The sequence below is a fragment of the Gossypium hirsutum genome, chromosome A08 (assembly GCF_007990345.1).
Source record: "Gossypium hirsutum isolate 1008001.06 chromosome A08, Gossypium_hirsutum_v2.1, whole genome shotgun sequence".
In the NCBI taxonomy this organism is placed as follows: domain Eukaryota; kingdom Viridiplantae; phylum Streptophyta; class Magnoliopsida; order Malvales; family Malvaceae; genus Gossypium; species Gossypium hirsutum.
The window spans coordinates 2,592,815-2,607,309 of NC_053431.1; the positions used below are offsets into that span (position 1 = coordinate 2,592,815).

The 14,495-nt window shown below is 28.1% G+C and overlaps 1 protein-coding gene and 1 pseudogene across 1 annotated transcript; one reads left to right on the forward strand and one right to left on the reverse strand.

The window, feature by feature from the left end:
* Window positions 1–732: 732 nt before the first annotated feature.
* On the forward strand, window positions 733–4,203 carry LOC107926175 (ABC1 family protein YPL109C, mitochondrial-like; annotated as a pseudogene).
* A 2,852-nt stretch (window positions 4,204–7,055) lies between these two features.
* Window positions 7,056–9,461, reverse strand: LOC107926205 (transcription factor MYB102). The gene is made up of 3 exons (XM_016856994.2): window positions 9,224–9,461; window positions 8,874–9,003; window positions 7,056–7,746 (listed from the first exon to the last, which is right to left on the reverse strand). Exons 1-3 carry the CDS (start codon window positions 9,363–9,365, stop codon window positions 7,248–7,250), a joined length of 771 nt encoding a protein of 256 aa, XP_016712483.1. The 5' UTR covers window positions 9,366–9,461; the 3' UTR covers window positions 7,056–7,247.
* Window positions 9,462–14,495: the final 5,034 nt, after the last annotated feature.

The following is a 14,495-nucleotide window of genomic DNA, read 5'->3' on the forward strand; positions in this document are numbered from 1 at the left end:
TAGTTGAGTAATTGAACTGAGAAATAAGTTGATTATAATACAGGGACTAAATTATAAAAAAATAATCATTATTGAGTTCTAATTTAGAAAATACATAAGGGCCTATGTAGCAATTATGTTAAAACCTAATGGTTATTTAACCATTGTTAAACCAAGTTAGTTGCATGTGAGGATAAAATCCACCATCTTTATTACTATAATATATAAAATGATGTTAGAGTATTTAGTTAAATAGGATTAATTAAGTTAAATATTTTCATTAATTCAAGAGAGAAAATTCATTCTTCTCTCCCTAAATTGTCGAGTAAAAAATTCTTACTTGAAGTCTGACATTTTTTAAACGGGTGCTATTTTTTTATTTAAATTTATTTTTAAGTCTATTTTTTATCTAAATTTTCTCACTTTTTAAGCTGGTTTGGGTGACTCAACCTATAAACAAGTCTATTCAAAACCCAATTCAATACTCTTGTTTTAATTGGTTGGATCGATTAAATTAATTGCCCTTAGATTTTAATAACATTGATTTAATATTAAAATTAAAATTATTTTTTTTATTAATATTAGAAATATCACTTGTGAATATTTTATATTGATTTACGATTATATTTGGATGTAAGCTTTATTTGATTATTATTATTCTTATTGTTGTTGTTTTAAGTAGGAAATTGAGAAAAATAATATAATACATGAACTAAATATGCAATTAACCATATAAAAGAAACCCTCAAAAACAATGACCACATCATCACTCGGATCTCTTAACTCGAGCGGCAACAGTGTTTCTTTGTCTGCATCATTCTCAGCTACATGTTCGACTCCACCACCATGCGCCAATCTTCCACCGCCGCCGCCTCCGACTCCGACGACCGCCTTCACGGCTGATCCAATTCATTCCCTGCCGGCGATGATGCTCTCACCGGCGTCGTTTACCGTCATGTCGAGGTTAATCTACCTTCAAGAACTTTGATCTTTTAGTAATTTTTTTTTCAAAAGAATTCGTATTCTTTGTTGTTGTTTCGCTGTATTGATCGGAATAGGGCTAAGTACTTACATTTGGCTTAGTTTACCACAGATTCTGTCTTTGTCCTTTCGTTTAATACTTTAATTTAGTTTTCCTTTTGGTTTCTTTGCACCTGAATGGAAAATCTCAGTCTTGATTTACGATTGAGTTTTTTTTTTTTAATTCGTCTTCAGTAGTGTTATAAACAGTGTTAATATAAATTAATTAAAGTTTTTTATTTATCATTTTTTAAAAAATGTGTTATATAGAGTTAAATTTATTGTTTGTATTTTGGTTATTCTTTCAGCTTGTTAAATGGAAAATATGGTTTAACATTATGCAGATTTTTGGTCTATGGAAATGTTAGGAGGGTTGGCCGATCGATTCATTCAAACTGGAAGAATAGCTTTCGGGAAATGAATAATAATGGGGTGCACCCAAAAGTTGAGTACCCTTTTTCCCTATATAGGTTCTACTCACAGTATAAACATTCATTTAGAGAAGATACTATGCATTATGCATTGTACAAAGTAATGGAAAGATTATCTAAGAATTATCAGCCTCGGAGCTTCTATTCCCTTTCGCCTAGCTATGTGTTTTCGGACAAGGCACAAGTTACTTGGAAGAGGCTTTTTCATGTATTTTACTATGATGGTCCAGCTTTGACACCAATAAGTAGAATTGCCCGTGCAGCAAGTCTAGCTTTAAGTAGGTCGAACCAGGTAGCTCCTGGTGTTATGGCGTTCTTAATCGGAGAACTAGCCTGGAACAAGCAGAGATGGGCAGTGGCAGAAGGCTTCCCTGCAAAGGATACTCTTTATATGCAAGCACAAGATGGGCATATTTATTTAGCATCGTTTGTGTTTTTCATTTTGGAATTTGTAATTTTGTTATTCAGAGCAACCTATTTAGCGATATTGTTTTTACCCAGCGTAGCAATGGCTCCCTTTGTGGATTCTCTAGGTGTTGAATTCAGAAAAAAGTGGCTTCGTATTGTCCACCATACACTGGAAAAAGCAGGCCCAGCATTTATAAAATGGGGTCAATGGGCTGCAACTAGACCGGATCTGTTTCCCAGAGATCTTTGTGATGTACTTGCTGAACTTCATACGAAAGCTCCATCACATAGTTTCTCTTTCACAAAGAAATCCATTGAAAATGCATTTGGTCGAAAGTTATCTGCAATCTTTGCTGATTTTGAAGAGGAACCCTTGGCATCTGGAAGTGTTGCTCAAGTTCATAGAGCAACTTTAAAATATAGATACCCTGGTCAGCAAACCAAGCCCATTGTTGTTGCTGTAAAGGTTCGACATCCTGGGGTTGGTGAATCAATTAGAAGGGACTTTACTATAATTAATTCTGTGGCTAAAATTTCAAAGTTCATCCCTACGTTGAAATGGTTGAGATTGGATGAAAGTTTACAACAATTTGCTGTTTACATGATGTCTCAAGTTGATCTTGCTAGGGAGGCTGCGCACCTAAGCCGTTTTATCTACAACTTCCGCAGATGGAAGGATGTCTCATTTCCGAAGCCTCTATACCCTTTGGTGCACCCTGCTGTTCTGGTAGAGACTTTTGAGGAGAAAGTGTTTTGCACTATGTTGATGAGCTTGAAGGACATGAACAGATTAAAAGCACCCTTGCTCACATTGGGACACATGCACTTTTAAAAATGCTTTTGGTACTATTCTCTTGTTCTCTTGTTTTTTCTTTCAATCTTTCACTTTTTCATTTCTTCTCATAGTGGCGGTTATAATTGCTGAGTTGCATTGGCATTAGATTGTTTGTATGGTTTCTTCTATGCTGTAGTCCAGTGCTTGGTTTCAGATTTTGCATCCGAAAAGTGTATGTGTGAGTCATGCTAAGATTCAGTGATTGGATTTGGACTTATGCGGTTCTTTTGTTACTCTCCAGGTAGATAATTTTGTTCATGCAGACATGCATCCCGGAAATATTCTTGTCCGTATAAAAGATAGGCGATCACGTAATCATCTCTTTAGTTCAAGGCCTCATGTTATCTTACTTGACGTGGGCATGACAGCTGAACTCTCTAGGACAGATCGAGTGAATTTACTCGAGTTCTTTAAGGCTGTTGCTCTTCGAGACGGTCAAAGTGCTGCTGAGTGCACACTTAGATTATCTAAACAGCACCGTTGCCCTAATCCGAAAGGTTTCATAGAGGTAATGTATTCTGATGAGTATAACATACTGATTTTCTATATCGCCCAGGAAAGTTAATAGGGCTTCAATTGAAGAGTTTGTTTATTCAAGAATTCATAACACGTTTCATGTTTTTACTATGTTTGGTTTTAAGCATTCATCCATGTTCTCAAATTAAAATTGGGTTTATTGGACAAAGTTAGAACCTCATATCCTCACCGGCTATCTTCTTTATTCGCACTTTGAATTTGGTTTGATTGGACCATGCATTTTATTTTGTTGTACCAATAGAAATGATCCAAGCTAAGCTTTTTTATTTTGTTATACAGGATGTTGAAAAATCTTTCCATTTATGGGATTCTCTAGACGGCGGGTCTATCCATCCAGGCGAGTGCATACAACAACTGCTTGATCATGTTAGACGTCATAAAGTCAACATTGATGGAAATGTTTGTACAGTAATCGTTACCACCTTGGTTCTCGAGGTAATGCACTCTTTGCCTGCCATATATTGCAGCCCTCTCTTCCCTAAGGAAGTTATCGAATTCCTTTTGCTCGTTTTCTGGGTGTGACAACTAATGTAATCTGAGCTACGTTATTCCGACTCTTCATTTTTCTTGATGTTACCTAAATCTGGATTCCTTATCTTCTTCTTTCTTTTTCCCATCTTTGGTAGGGATGGCAACGGAAACTTGATCCTCAACTCGACGTAATGCGGACATTGCAGACATTGCTATTCAAAGTTGATTGGGCTGAATCTCTGTTTTACACCATTGAAGGACTTGTGGCACCTTAAAAGGACTCTCTGTTCATCATCATCATCATCATCATCATCATTTCTATTTTTTTACCCAAAGTTTTGGTACCAAGGTATGACATTAACCTTTTACAATAATGAGAAAACTATTGGTTCGGTCCGGATTTCATAAGGGGCATTAATATTTTGTTTTGTTTATACGCATATATTGTATGTTACAAATATTTAGAGTGTTGACACATTCTGATTTCCTAATATACATTAAAAGAAAATAGATTTAATATAATAACAAAGTGTTCTAAAGCTGCATTTTGAGATTACTATATTATATATATAGCAATATAGTTATCAATGCATTGGAAGTAATTGACTAAATTTGTCAATTACTGTTTTTAATATAGTTATTATTATTATTATAAATGGTTATCTAGTAATTTTAAAAATCTTGTCAAGGACAGTACTTAGCAAAAACTCATATACTGTAAATGGTAGAAATAGTGTGATATTTGAGTATTTGATTTAATGAGTTATGTATGATTTTCATTCGACTTTAGATAATTGGTGGATTATAATTGTGTTTAAGATGATTTATATTATATTATATAATTATTTTTTACTTATTAACGGGTTGAGTGGTTTGTTCGGTTTGAGTCGCGTTAGTCCTGGTCAAAATTCAAATTAAATAATTTTATTTAAAATTATATAAATATTAATATGAAAAAAATATATTTAATGTTTTATTGTTTTAAAAATAGTAAAATGGGCCTTTTTTGGTGGATCAAGTTGGGTTTGAGCTTGGAAAATTTTTAGAGTCGGGTCATGGCTAGATTTGATCATACTTGGTCCAGATGTCTATTGAAAAGTGAAAGAGTTTGAACAAAATATAAGTTCAAAAAATAGACTTGGGTAAAAACACGAGACTTGTTTTTTAAATGGGTTAAGCATTGGGTAAGTTCTTTTGCCTGACTAAAATTTGCAAAAAAATATTTGCTGTTGTAGCCACTGTTTTGGTGTTGTTTTAACACTATTTTGTTATCATTTTGTTATTATTATTATTATTATTATTTTGTTGTTATTATTTAGAAATTATATAATTCTTATTTTATTGTTAATTTTGTTACTAATTTAGAGTCATTTGCTTATTAAGTTACACTTATTATAATATTATTTAAACATAAATATTAAATGTATTTTTAAGAGAGGCTAAAATGTAATTATATTTTTAATTAATTTAAAATTTTGAAAACTATGTTCCATTTTTAAATCTTAATTGCACTAAATCTACTAAATAAAAAAGTAAGTATAAAATTTTAATGTCTTAAATTAAAATAAGAAACTAAATTTAAATATCCTTAAATTATAGGCATATTTAGATATTAATTTTTATTTTTCATGTTTTAAAAATAAAAATTAGAAAAAAAGTAAAAAGGTTAAAAAAGAAAAGAAATTTAAAGTAAACAAAAAGTGAAATGGAAAAGGGGGTGATGAAAGTATATCGAAGTTGCGTTCACGTTTCAAAAGCTTTGACTGGTTTCAGGAGAACACGACAAGAGACAAACAAATCTTCGGCGAATTGCTTGGAGCTTTCATTTGGATGCCACGTGTTACCAATTTAACTTCTGTTTCTCACGTGCTATTTATGGCCTTTTTGACTGTGTTAACACGTGTTAGTCAGCTAAAGTCGTCGGAGAAAACTGGCAAATTCCTGTCCCTGCGGCTATCATCCTGCTGTTAGTCCTTTTTTGGTCAATTCTGCTATTAGTCCTTATGCTTTACCAAAGTTGTGATTTAATCTCTCTATTTTAATTTGGTCATCATGTAGTTTTCAAATTTTAGAATCTTAATCCTCACCACAAGATAACTATTAAATTCATTAGATTAAATTCTATTATTTTCAGAGTTTGACGTGTTTAATATATTATTATATGTGTAGTGCCACTGTCATGTTAGCTTATTATTTATAAATATTACACTGTAAAGATCAGTTAATGGATTAATGTCTATTATTTGCTTCAAGATTGAAATTTAAAATTTTGAAAAGTATAGAGATTTAAAATGATTCTATTGGAGAATATGGATTAAATTCACAATTGTACGCATAAAATTGACCAATTAGTAAAGTTCAATGATTAAAATTGATCAAATTTAAGAATAAAGACTAAATCTATAATTTTTATAAAATATAGGGACTAATAAAAGGATTTAACGTTATTATTAATATATGGGAAAATTTAAAATTTCCCTAACTTGCTTTGTTTTAATATATAGGTTAAATTTTGTAATTAGTCTTTCTAACGTTAAAATAATAGTTTTTATAATTTTTTGAACTTTCAAATTTTCAATATTAACTAAACGGTTGCCAATAAATTATGCTATTTTTAAAAATAAATCTTAAGTTACAAATAGAAGAAAGCCATTACAAATAGAAGAAAGCCAAAAAAATTTTTAAGGGGCTGAAATTAAATTATAATTTTTACAATAGTAAATTGTAATTTCACCATTTTAATAGCCTACATTTTTATAAATTTTAAATGATTAAATCAAATTTTTATCATTTTTAAGAGGGACCAAAGTGCAATTTTATCTTTATTAATTTAAAATTTTAAAAATTTTAAAGACTAAATGTAAAAATTTTCATTTTAGGGGGTTGGAGTCCTTACTAGCCCTCTAATTACACCACTAGTTACAAACATATACTTTTTCAACTTATTATTTGTACATAAAACTAAAAAAAAAATCATATTAGCTTAATTAATAAATGTAATAATTACCATTTGAATCAAAACATAAACTTTAAAATCTAAAAAAATATAGGTACTAATGATGAAATTAAAAAACATAAACATAATTTCACCTAATGTATATTTTTGCAAATCTCAATGGAGATTTTTTTTTCAAAAGGTTTATTATTATTATCATCAATGGAAACAAGAAAAATTAATGGTTAAATCAACAAAAATCTTCAATAAAAATAATAATAAATCTAAACAACTATTTTTTTCACAAACATATTTAAAATATTACATATATCGTCACTGTCATCTGTATCTCTTTTTTAATAATTTAATACTACATCAGCATTTTCATATTACAAATAATCAAATTCAAACAAAAATTCTAAATTTTAAAATAAAATAATTGATGTGACATTAATTTATTAAAAATAGATAATATCATTTTTGATGGTATCCTTTCTCTTACATCCATTAACATTCAATCTATTATATAGTAACATCAAACATCTAACATGTTACCACAATAACTATCTCTTCCACCACCTTCATCACTCGACGACGAATTCAACGGAATCAAGCTCGAACAAGGTTCTGATTAACCCGATCCGAAACTACCCAAACTCGAAATATTACCAGAAAAACATGTCTGGTTTTGATCATCCATGGATAGATTACAATCATAGTATCCATAACTTTGCATTGGAAAAAAACCCTTTGAATCGCATTCTTGAAACTGGTTTCCTTGTTCATATTGGTTATTATCAGGACATTGAAAAAAAGTATTCCCTGCCTGGTTTTTTTCAATATTTTGGAGCTGGTTCTTGTTTTGGGACGATGATAAGACAGGTATAAGGAAGTTTGGGTCCGACATGGATTCAGTTCCGAGTAAAAATTTGTTGGGATGATTATTAAGGTTGTAAGAATTGGAAAGAAAAGAGGTTAAAAGTGATGAAAGGTGAAGAAGATGGAGGGCTGGATTGTGAGTAATGGGATCGATCCCCATTTTCAGTAGTTTCTTCTTGATGCGAGTGTTCCAGTAGTTTTTTATCTCATTATCTGTTCTTCCTGGTAATCGAGAAGCAATGGCAGACCACCTAAGCTCAGAGTTTCAAAAATAAAAGTTAAATCAGACAGTACAACAAAAAAAAAACCAAATTTTTACTAGAGAGATTTTAGGAAGAATATTTTATATTTTTATAAATTTTAAATAATTAAATTAATTTTTTATTATTTTTAAGATTAAAATAAAATTTTATTATTACTAATTTAAAATTTTATAAATTATAAAACAACTAAATAGAAATAAATTCATCCAATCTTTATTCACAATATTTATAGGCATAATTTCAATGTTTTTAAAGTAATATTTTAATGATGGAAAATAATTATAAAGAATTTAATGAATTAATTTTAAAATTATTCATGAATTTTGATTTAATATGTAATTTGATATATGAATTTTAATTTAGTAAAATTATATACATGAAATTAGACTTGATCATGGGCTGAGCCGATGCCAAATTTTAGTCTCGTTTTCTAGGGCAGAGCTAAACCCAAAAAATGGGCTTAAAATTTTTTGCAAACCCAATCCAAATAAAAATATTAAACTCAAACCAGACCTAGCCCGCCTGTATTAAAGTTTTTATATTATTATTTTATATAAAAATAAATTGAAAATAAATTTTAAAAAAACTTTATACTTAAATAACACTAAGATAAGTGTAACTTAACAAGCAAGTCCTTCTAAAACAGTAGCAAAATTAACAATAAAACAAGAGTTATATAATATCGAAACAATAACAACAAAATAGTAGTAATATAATAGCAAAATAACAGCAAACGACAAGGGGAAAAAAATTTAGATAGATTCGAGCTGAGCCCGAACCTATATTTTTGCTCAAACGCTCTCACTTTTCCACAGTCCTTTGGGCTTAGGCGGGTGACCCGACCTATGATAAGATTTACATAAAACTTTAATTTTGATTCAATCACATATTTAAAGAAATAAATACATCGATTTATTTTTATATTGATAAATATAATTATTTATATACATAATACGTTGTTATATTAATAACTATATCAATAATTTTAAAAATTGAATTAAATCAATATTTTATGTATAAATTTACGTATTAAACTAAAATTTATATAAATTTAAAATTTACCCTTTTAAAATGGATTGATAAATATATATAGAGAGAGAGAGAGAAAGACTTACTTGTTTCCTAAAACACTGTGCAACTGTATAATAGTTTGCTCTTCTTCATCAGAGAACTTTCCTCTCTTGATATCAGGTCTCAAGTAGTTTGCCCATCTAAGCCTGCAACTCTTTCCACACCTCTTTAGCCCTAAATTTTTTCAATGCAACATATAAAAACAGTGTTAAAATTATTTATCTTCGATATTTATATCGGAGCTAGTATAGATATAATATTATGATCTTCAATTGCTTACACCCAACTCTTATCCATACACGATATTCACTTTTAAATTCAAATGACATACGTAATGATTTTTCGGGTTTTCTACCTTGAACATTGATAACAAGAAAGAGAAGAAGAAGAATACCTGCATTTGTGGGAAGGGTACGCCATTTGCCATGGCCATGTTTCTGTATATAATCAATCAATATTTTATCTTCTTCAGCAGTCCATGGACCTCTTTTGAATTCACCATTTTTGTCTGAAGAACAAGCAGGTTGTTTCCCCATTTCCAAAATTAAAACACCACCTTAAAATTTTGCCCTTTTTTGGACAAAAATAATGAAGAAATTGCTTAAGTTGTAAGTAAAAGAAAATCCAATGCATGAAGAAATAAGTGTATGTATTTATATATATACAAATAGAGGCGAAAAGATAAGCAAAAGCAAAGTAGAAAAAGGAAAAAATAAAATAAAATTGAAGAAGTCAATAGGATTTGGTACCGACCAAATTGAAACGTGTCTTGTTGAGAAGGAAAAAAACATGGCGTACAAATATAATCTAGGACAGCCTAAAGGATGGTATGAAAGAGTATCGTCATATTATTTATATTTTTTAAATAGTTTAATGTTAGGTTAGTGTTTTTATTTTAAAAAAAAATAAATTTAAATAAAAATTCTAAAATTCAGGATGAAATTATTAATGTAATATTAAATTATTGAAAAGCGATAATATCTTTATTTCATATAATACTTTCTCCCGACATATCTTGTATGTTACAAATTACTTGGTTTTTATACATTGTGTGTTCAAATTTTTTCAACTCAACAACGCTAGAAAATAGTAGATTTTTTTCAGGTGAAGTTACAATTTTTTTTTGAAAAAGTGTAATTAAATTGTATCATTATATTAGTTAATATTTTTTATAAATTTTTAAATAATGAAATAAAAAAAATTCTACTTTAGGGGTTGACTACCCTTTTGACATCAACCTTGGGAGATCTACTTACATTGGTGTAAAACTAGCGCACATAGTTTTACACTATTCCATATATTTTTGTACAATTAATATTAATTTTAATGATACAATTATCATATTTCATATTCCATTCATATATATAGATTATGCATGTCAAGCTTGACATAGATTAAAAATTTTCAACTATTTAATTTATATAAAAAACTTTGAGCCATTCAGTAATTATTACTATAGACACTTTTTTAGATCAATATGATAAAGATATCAAATTGGTTCAAAAATTTACATGCATGACAAGTGCAATTATATTGAGTTGACTGACTTAAGAATTAATATGGATTGGTTAAACTGAGTTAAAAAATTAATTGAACCGATTTTGAACTAGTCTGACCAATTAGTTACTAGAACGATTGGTTAGGTTGGTTCAAAGCAAATAAATTATTAAAAGATCAGTTGAATTGGCAATTGAACTGGGGGCTAGTCATTCTGAGAACCAATTGACCAAGCCAGTTAAAAAATGGTTCAACTATTGATTCAATCGATTTTTTAGCTCGGCTCACCTGTTCGCAAGTCAACAGATATTTACCTTTCATCAGACGGATACCCCACTCGGTTCCCTATTCAACTAGTCAGTTTGATTTAGATAACATTGAATTTTAGAATTTTTGTTTATATTTTTAAAATATATTTATTTATTATTTTTTGAATTTTAAAGAGTTTCTTTGCATAATTTTTACTTTTTAAAAAATATTTTTTAATTTTTAAATATATATTTTATTTAAAAAATAAAAAAAAATTAAATTTTTATGTACTTTTAAAGGGTAATGACTAAAGTGACTATTTGATGATTGGTACGATTGACCAGTATCCATCAATGAGTATAAGAATATACCTTAAATCCAAGTCAACCTGACGGCTAGTGTTGGAAATCAGATAAAAAAATTATTTGAATTTTGGTTCGCAAAGCTGTGATGTTTAGAGCTATTTCATAATAATAAAAAATGAATTTATAGAAGAGAAATGGAATGAGAACTTTGATTAATTGATGCAGGTAATGCGAACAGAGAACGCCATACAGCGAACTTAATAATTCAAATGAAAATTTTAAATAATTAAATAACTATTTTATAATTTTTTAAAATTAAAAGACCAAAACCTAAATTCATTAATAATTTAATTAGCTTATCCAAAAATATTTAACAAGAAATGTGAATTACTGGTGTCGTTTGTTTCATGTTCTAAGAATGCAAATGATGACCAGATTATATGGATTCGATTTGTTCTTACTTTTAGGTCACATCTAATATATATCTTAGCAATTAATGAGCTGTTTACAGTTCCCTATTACCATATAAATTTTGACTATTCAACTTTACAATTCAATTCATTTTTTTTATCTTTAAATTTAAATTTTATTAAGATATGATGATGTAATTAATGTTATTGGGATAAGATTGAATTGGTCGGTCAGATCAAAGAGTTAAACCGGTTGAATCAAAAACCGCTCTAAATAGGTAAGAATCGAAAACTGTGACAAAAACCAATAATTAAACATGTTGAATTGATTTAATAAAATTATTTATTTATTTTTATGAATCTTTAATTATTTACTTGATTATTGTTGGTCTAGTAGTTGAACTAATCAAATTGATTGAATTACAAACAATGGCCTGACCGGTTCAATTATTAAAACACTGTATGTGACACTCTTAACATTATACCACGTCATCACTTGAAAATTTTTATATATATTTTAATTTTTAAGTGATGATATGGTACAATCTCAAGTGTCACATCATTAGACTTTTAAGATTTTCAAGTTCAACAACTAAAATGAATCTAATTGTCAAGTTCAAATATCAAAATAGATAAAAAAATATAAATACCAAAATAAATTTACTTACCAAATTCAGGGATCAAAACTATATTATCCCTATAAATTTTTGGTCATCGGGAAGATAGCAAAATTCAAGTCGGCGTCACATGACTATTGCCTTAGCTTCCTCTTGTTCAAACAGTGAACCTTATTTCTCCCAATTAATGTACCTTGGAATTTTGCACATTACAACCAATAATTAATTTGTGATAAAATTTGAATTCAAATTTGTGTTCAAACTTAATTTTTGTAAAAATAGTTGCATTCCATTTTTAATCTGTTAATGAATAATAAATAAATAAAAATATTTTTAATTTTAGGTATAAAATAATAAAGAATAAATATTATTAATTATATTATAAATAAATAAAATGCAAATCAACTTATTTTATAATAAAACAACAATGGGTTTGTAATAATTTATTAAACAAAATTTAACTTAGAGCCTTTTGAATGAGTTTTTATCTTAATATGGTGCGTTTATCTTCTTTTTTTTATCTCACATTACAGTATCGTTATATTATTTAATTTTACCGTCATCATTATTTCTACATTAACCATTATACTAACCACATATAAAGACACGGCTATATAAAGAGAACTTTAAACATACAAAATTTTAGTCAAACAACCAATTTCTAATCAGATAACTCTAAGATAGAAAAAAAAAAAGTAAAGGTCCCATGCAATATATATGATATTATTTTCAATTTAAAAAAATTCATTAGGTCAAACATTATTTAATCCAATTAACTAAGATCTTGCACTAGGTATGGGTTCTTTTAGTAGTCAATTGTGATCAAGTTTCAACTGCCCCCACTAAAGTTTTAACAAAGAAGCAAACACCCCACCCTCCCTTTTGCCATTCTCACATTTTTTATATAGTAATTTCTTATTTTTATCCATTAATATATTTAATCTTTTTTTATATATTAGACCTGATCATGAGTTGGACTGATGTAAAATTTTAAGTTTATTTTTTAGGTTCAGGCTCAACTCGACTCAAAAAACAAACTTAAAACTCTATTCAAGTCTAACCCAGATTAAAAATGCTAAACTTGCACATGACCTGACCTAGCCATATTAAAAAAATTTAGATTATTTTTTTACATAAAAATGAATTTTAAAAACATAATACATAAAATACATTAAAAACATTAAAATAAATGTTTCTTAACGAATTGAAAATACAATAAAACAAGTCTTTATACTTTAATAACACTAAGATATTTGCAACTTAGCAAGCAAATACCTTTAAAATAGTAGTTAATTTAACAATAAAACAAGAGTTATACAATATCCAAATAATAATAACAAAATAATACCAATATAATAGCAAAGTGCTAGCAAAACAGTTGATTTGGGTTGGGAAAAAAAATCCTCCCACTTTTTTATTCAAACCTATTTTTTGAGCTTATATTTTTGTTCAAACCCTCCCACTTTTCGAGTAGGCCTTTGAGCATAAGTTGATGGCCCGACCCATGATTAGGTTTAGTATGTATTACAATTTACAAATTGAGAAAGAATAATGACAAAATCAATAAATTTGAGTACAATAGTAAAATATATTGCATTTTTAAGAAGTAACTAAAACCCAAATATTAGAGACAACATTATTAAAAAGAACAATTACAAACTTAAAAAAAAAAAGGTAATCTCCATGAATCATGAAACAGGTATAATTAATAAAAGAATATCTTATAGATTTTATCATATATATTTATAGAGAAAGAGATACACACTTCTTTGCTTGCTAAGCTTTCTCACTTATTGACTAATTACCTCATAATTAAATCAATTTCTAGAACATGAAAATATGTTCAAACATCCTAGAAAATTCCAAATTTAGTTGTTAAAGAAGTAAAATAAAAATAAAAATTAATTTACAATTAGTTGCTTGCACAAAGTTTTTCCAACAAGCCAACTTAAAAAAATTATATATATTTATTTCTAGATTTTGCACTCAATATATATATAGCTAATTAAGTAATTCTCAATGTAGAAGTATACAAGTTCGAATATGTTAAAGCGTATTATTATTTTTATTTATGAGTTGAGATTGAACTATAAATAATTTTAAACATTATGTCGAAATATATATATATATGTGCATAATTCATATATTTTTAGGGTTTATAAAACATGCAAATTACGTATGCCAAGCTTCGGTGCCTTGCTATATATATCTTGTGGGTTGTATTATTTACGAATTAATTATTATTTTTTAAAACTTTCTTTCTTCTTTTAGATAAATTATTTTATATGAAACATGCAGCTCCCACGTAACGACTTATATTGGTCTTATTTTTTTTTCCTCAAAAAAAAAAAAGATAATTGTTTAATAATTGAGTGTCAAGAATGAGCAACAAAAAAGAAGGTCATATGAAATTCATGTCCTTAAAATTTTATATAATATTAATATGAAGTGATAAGATTTGATAGTTGACGAGAAAAATGCATGATACCTTTTTAATATTTTATAGGGTAAATTATAAAAATAGCCACTTTTGTTTATCTTAAATTACATTTTAGTAATTTTTATTTGAAATGTTATGTTTTAAATTA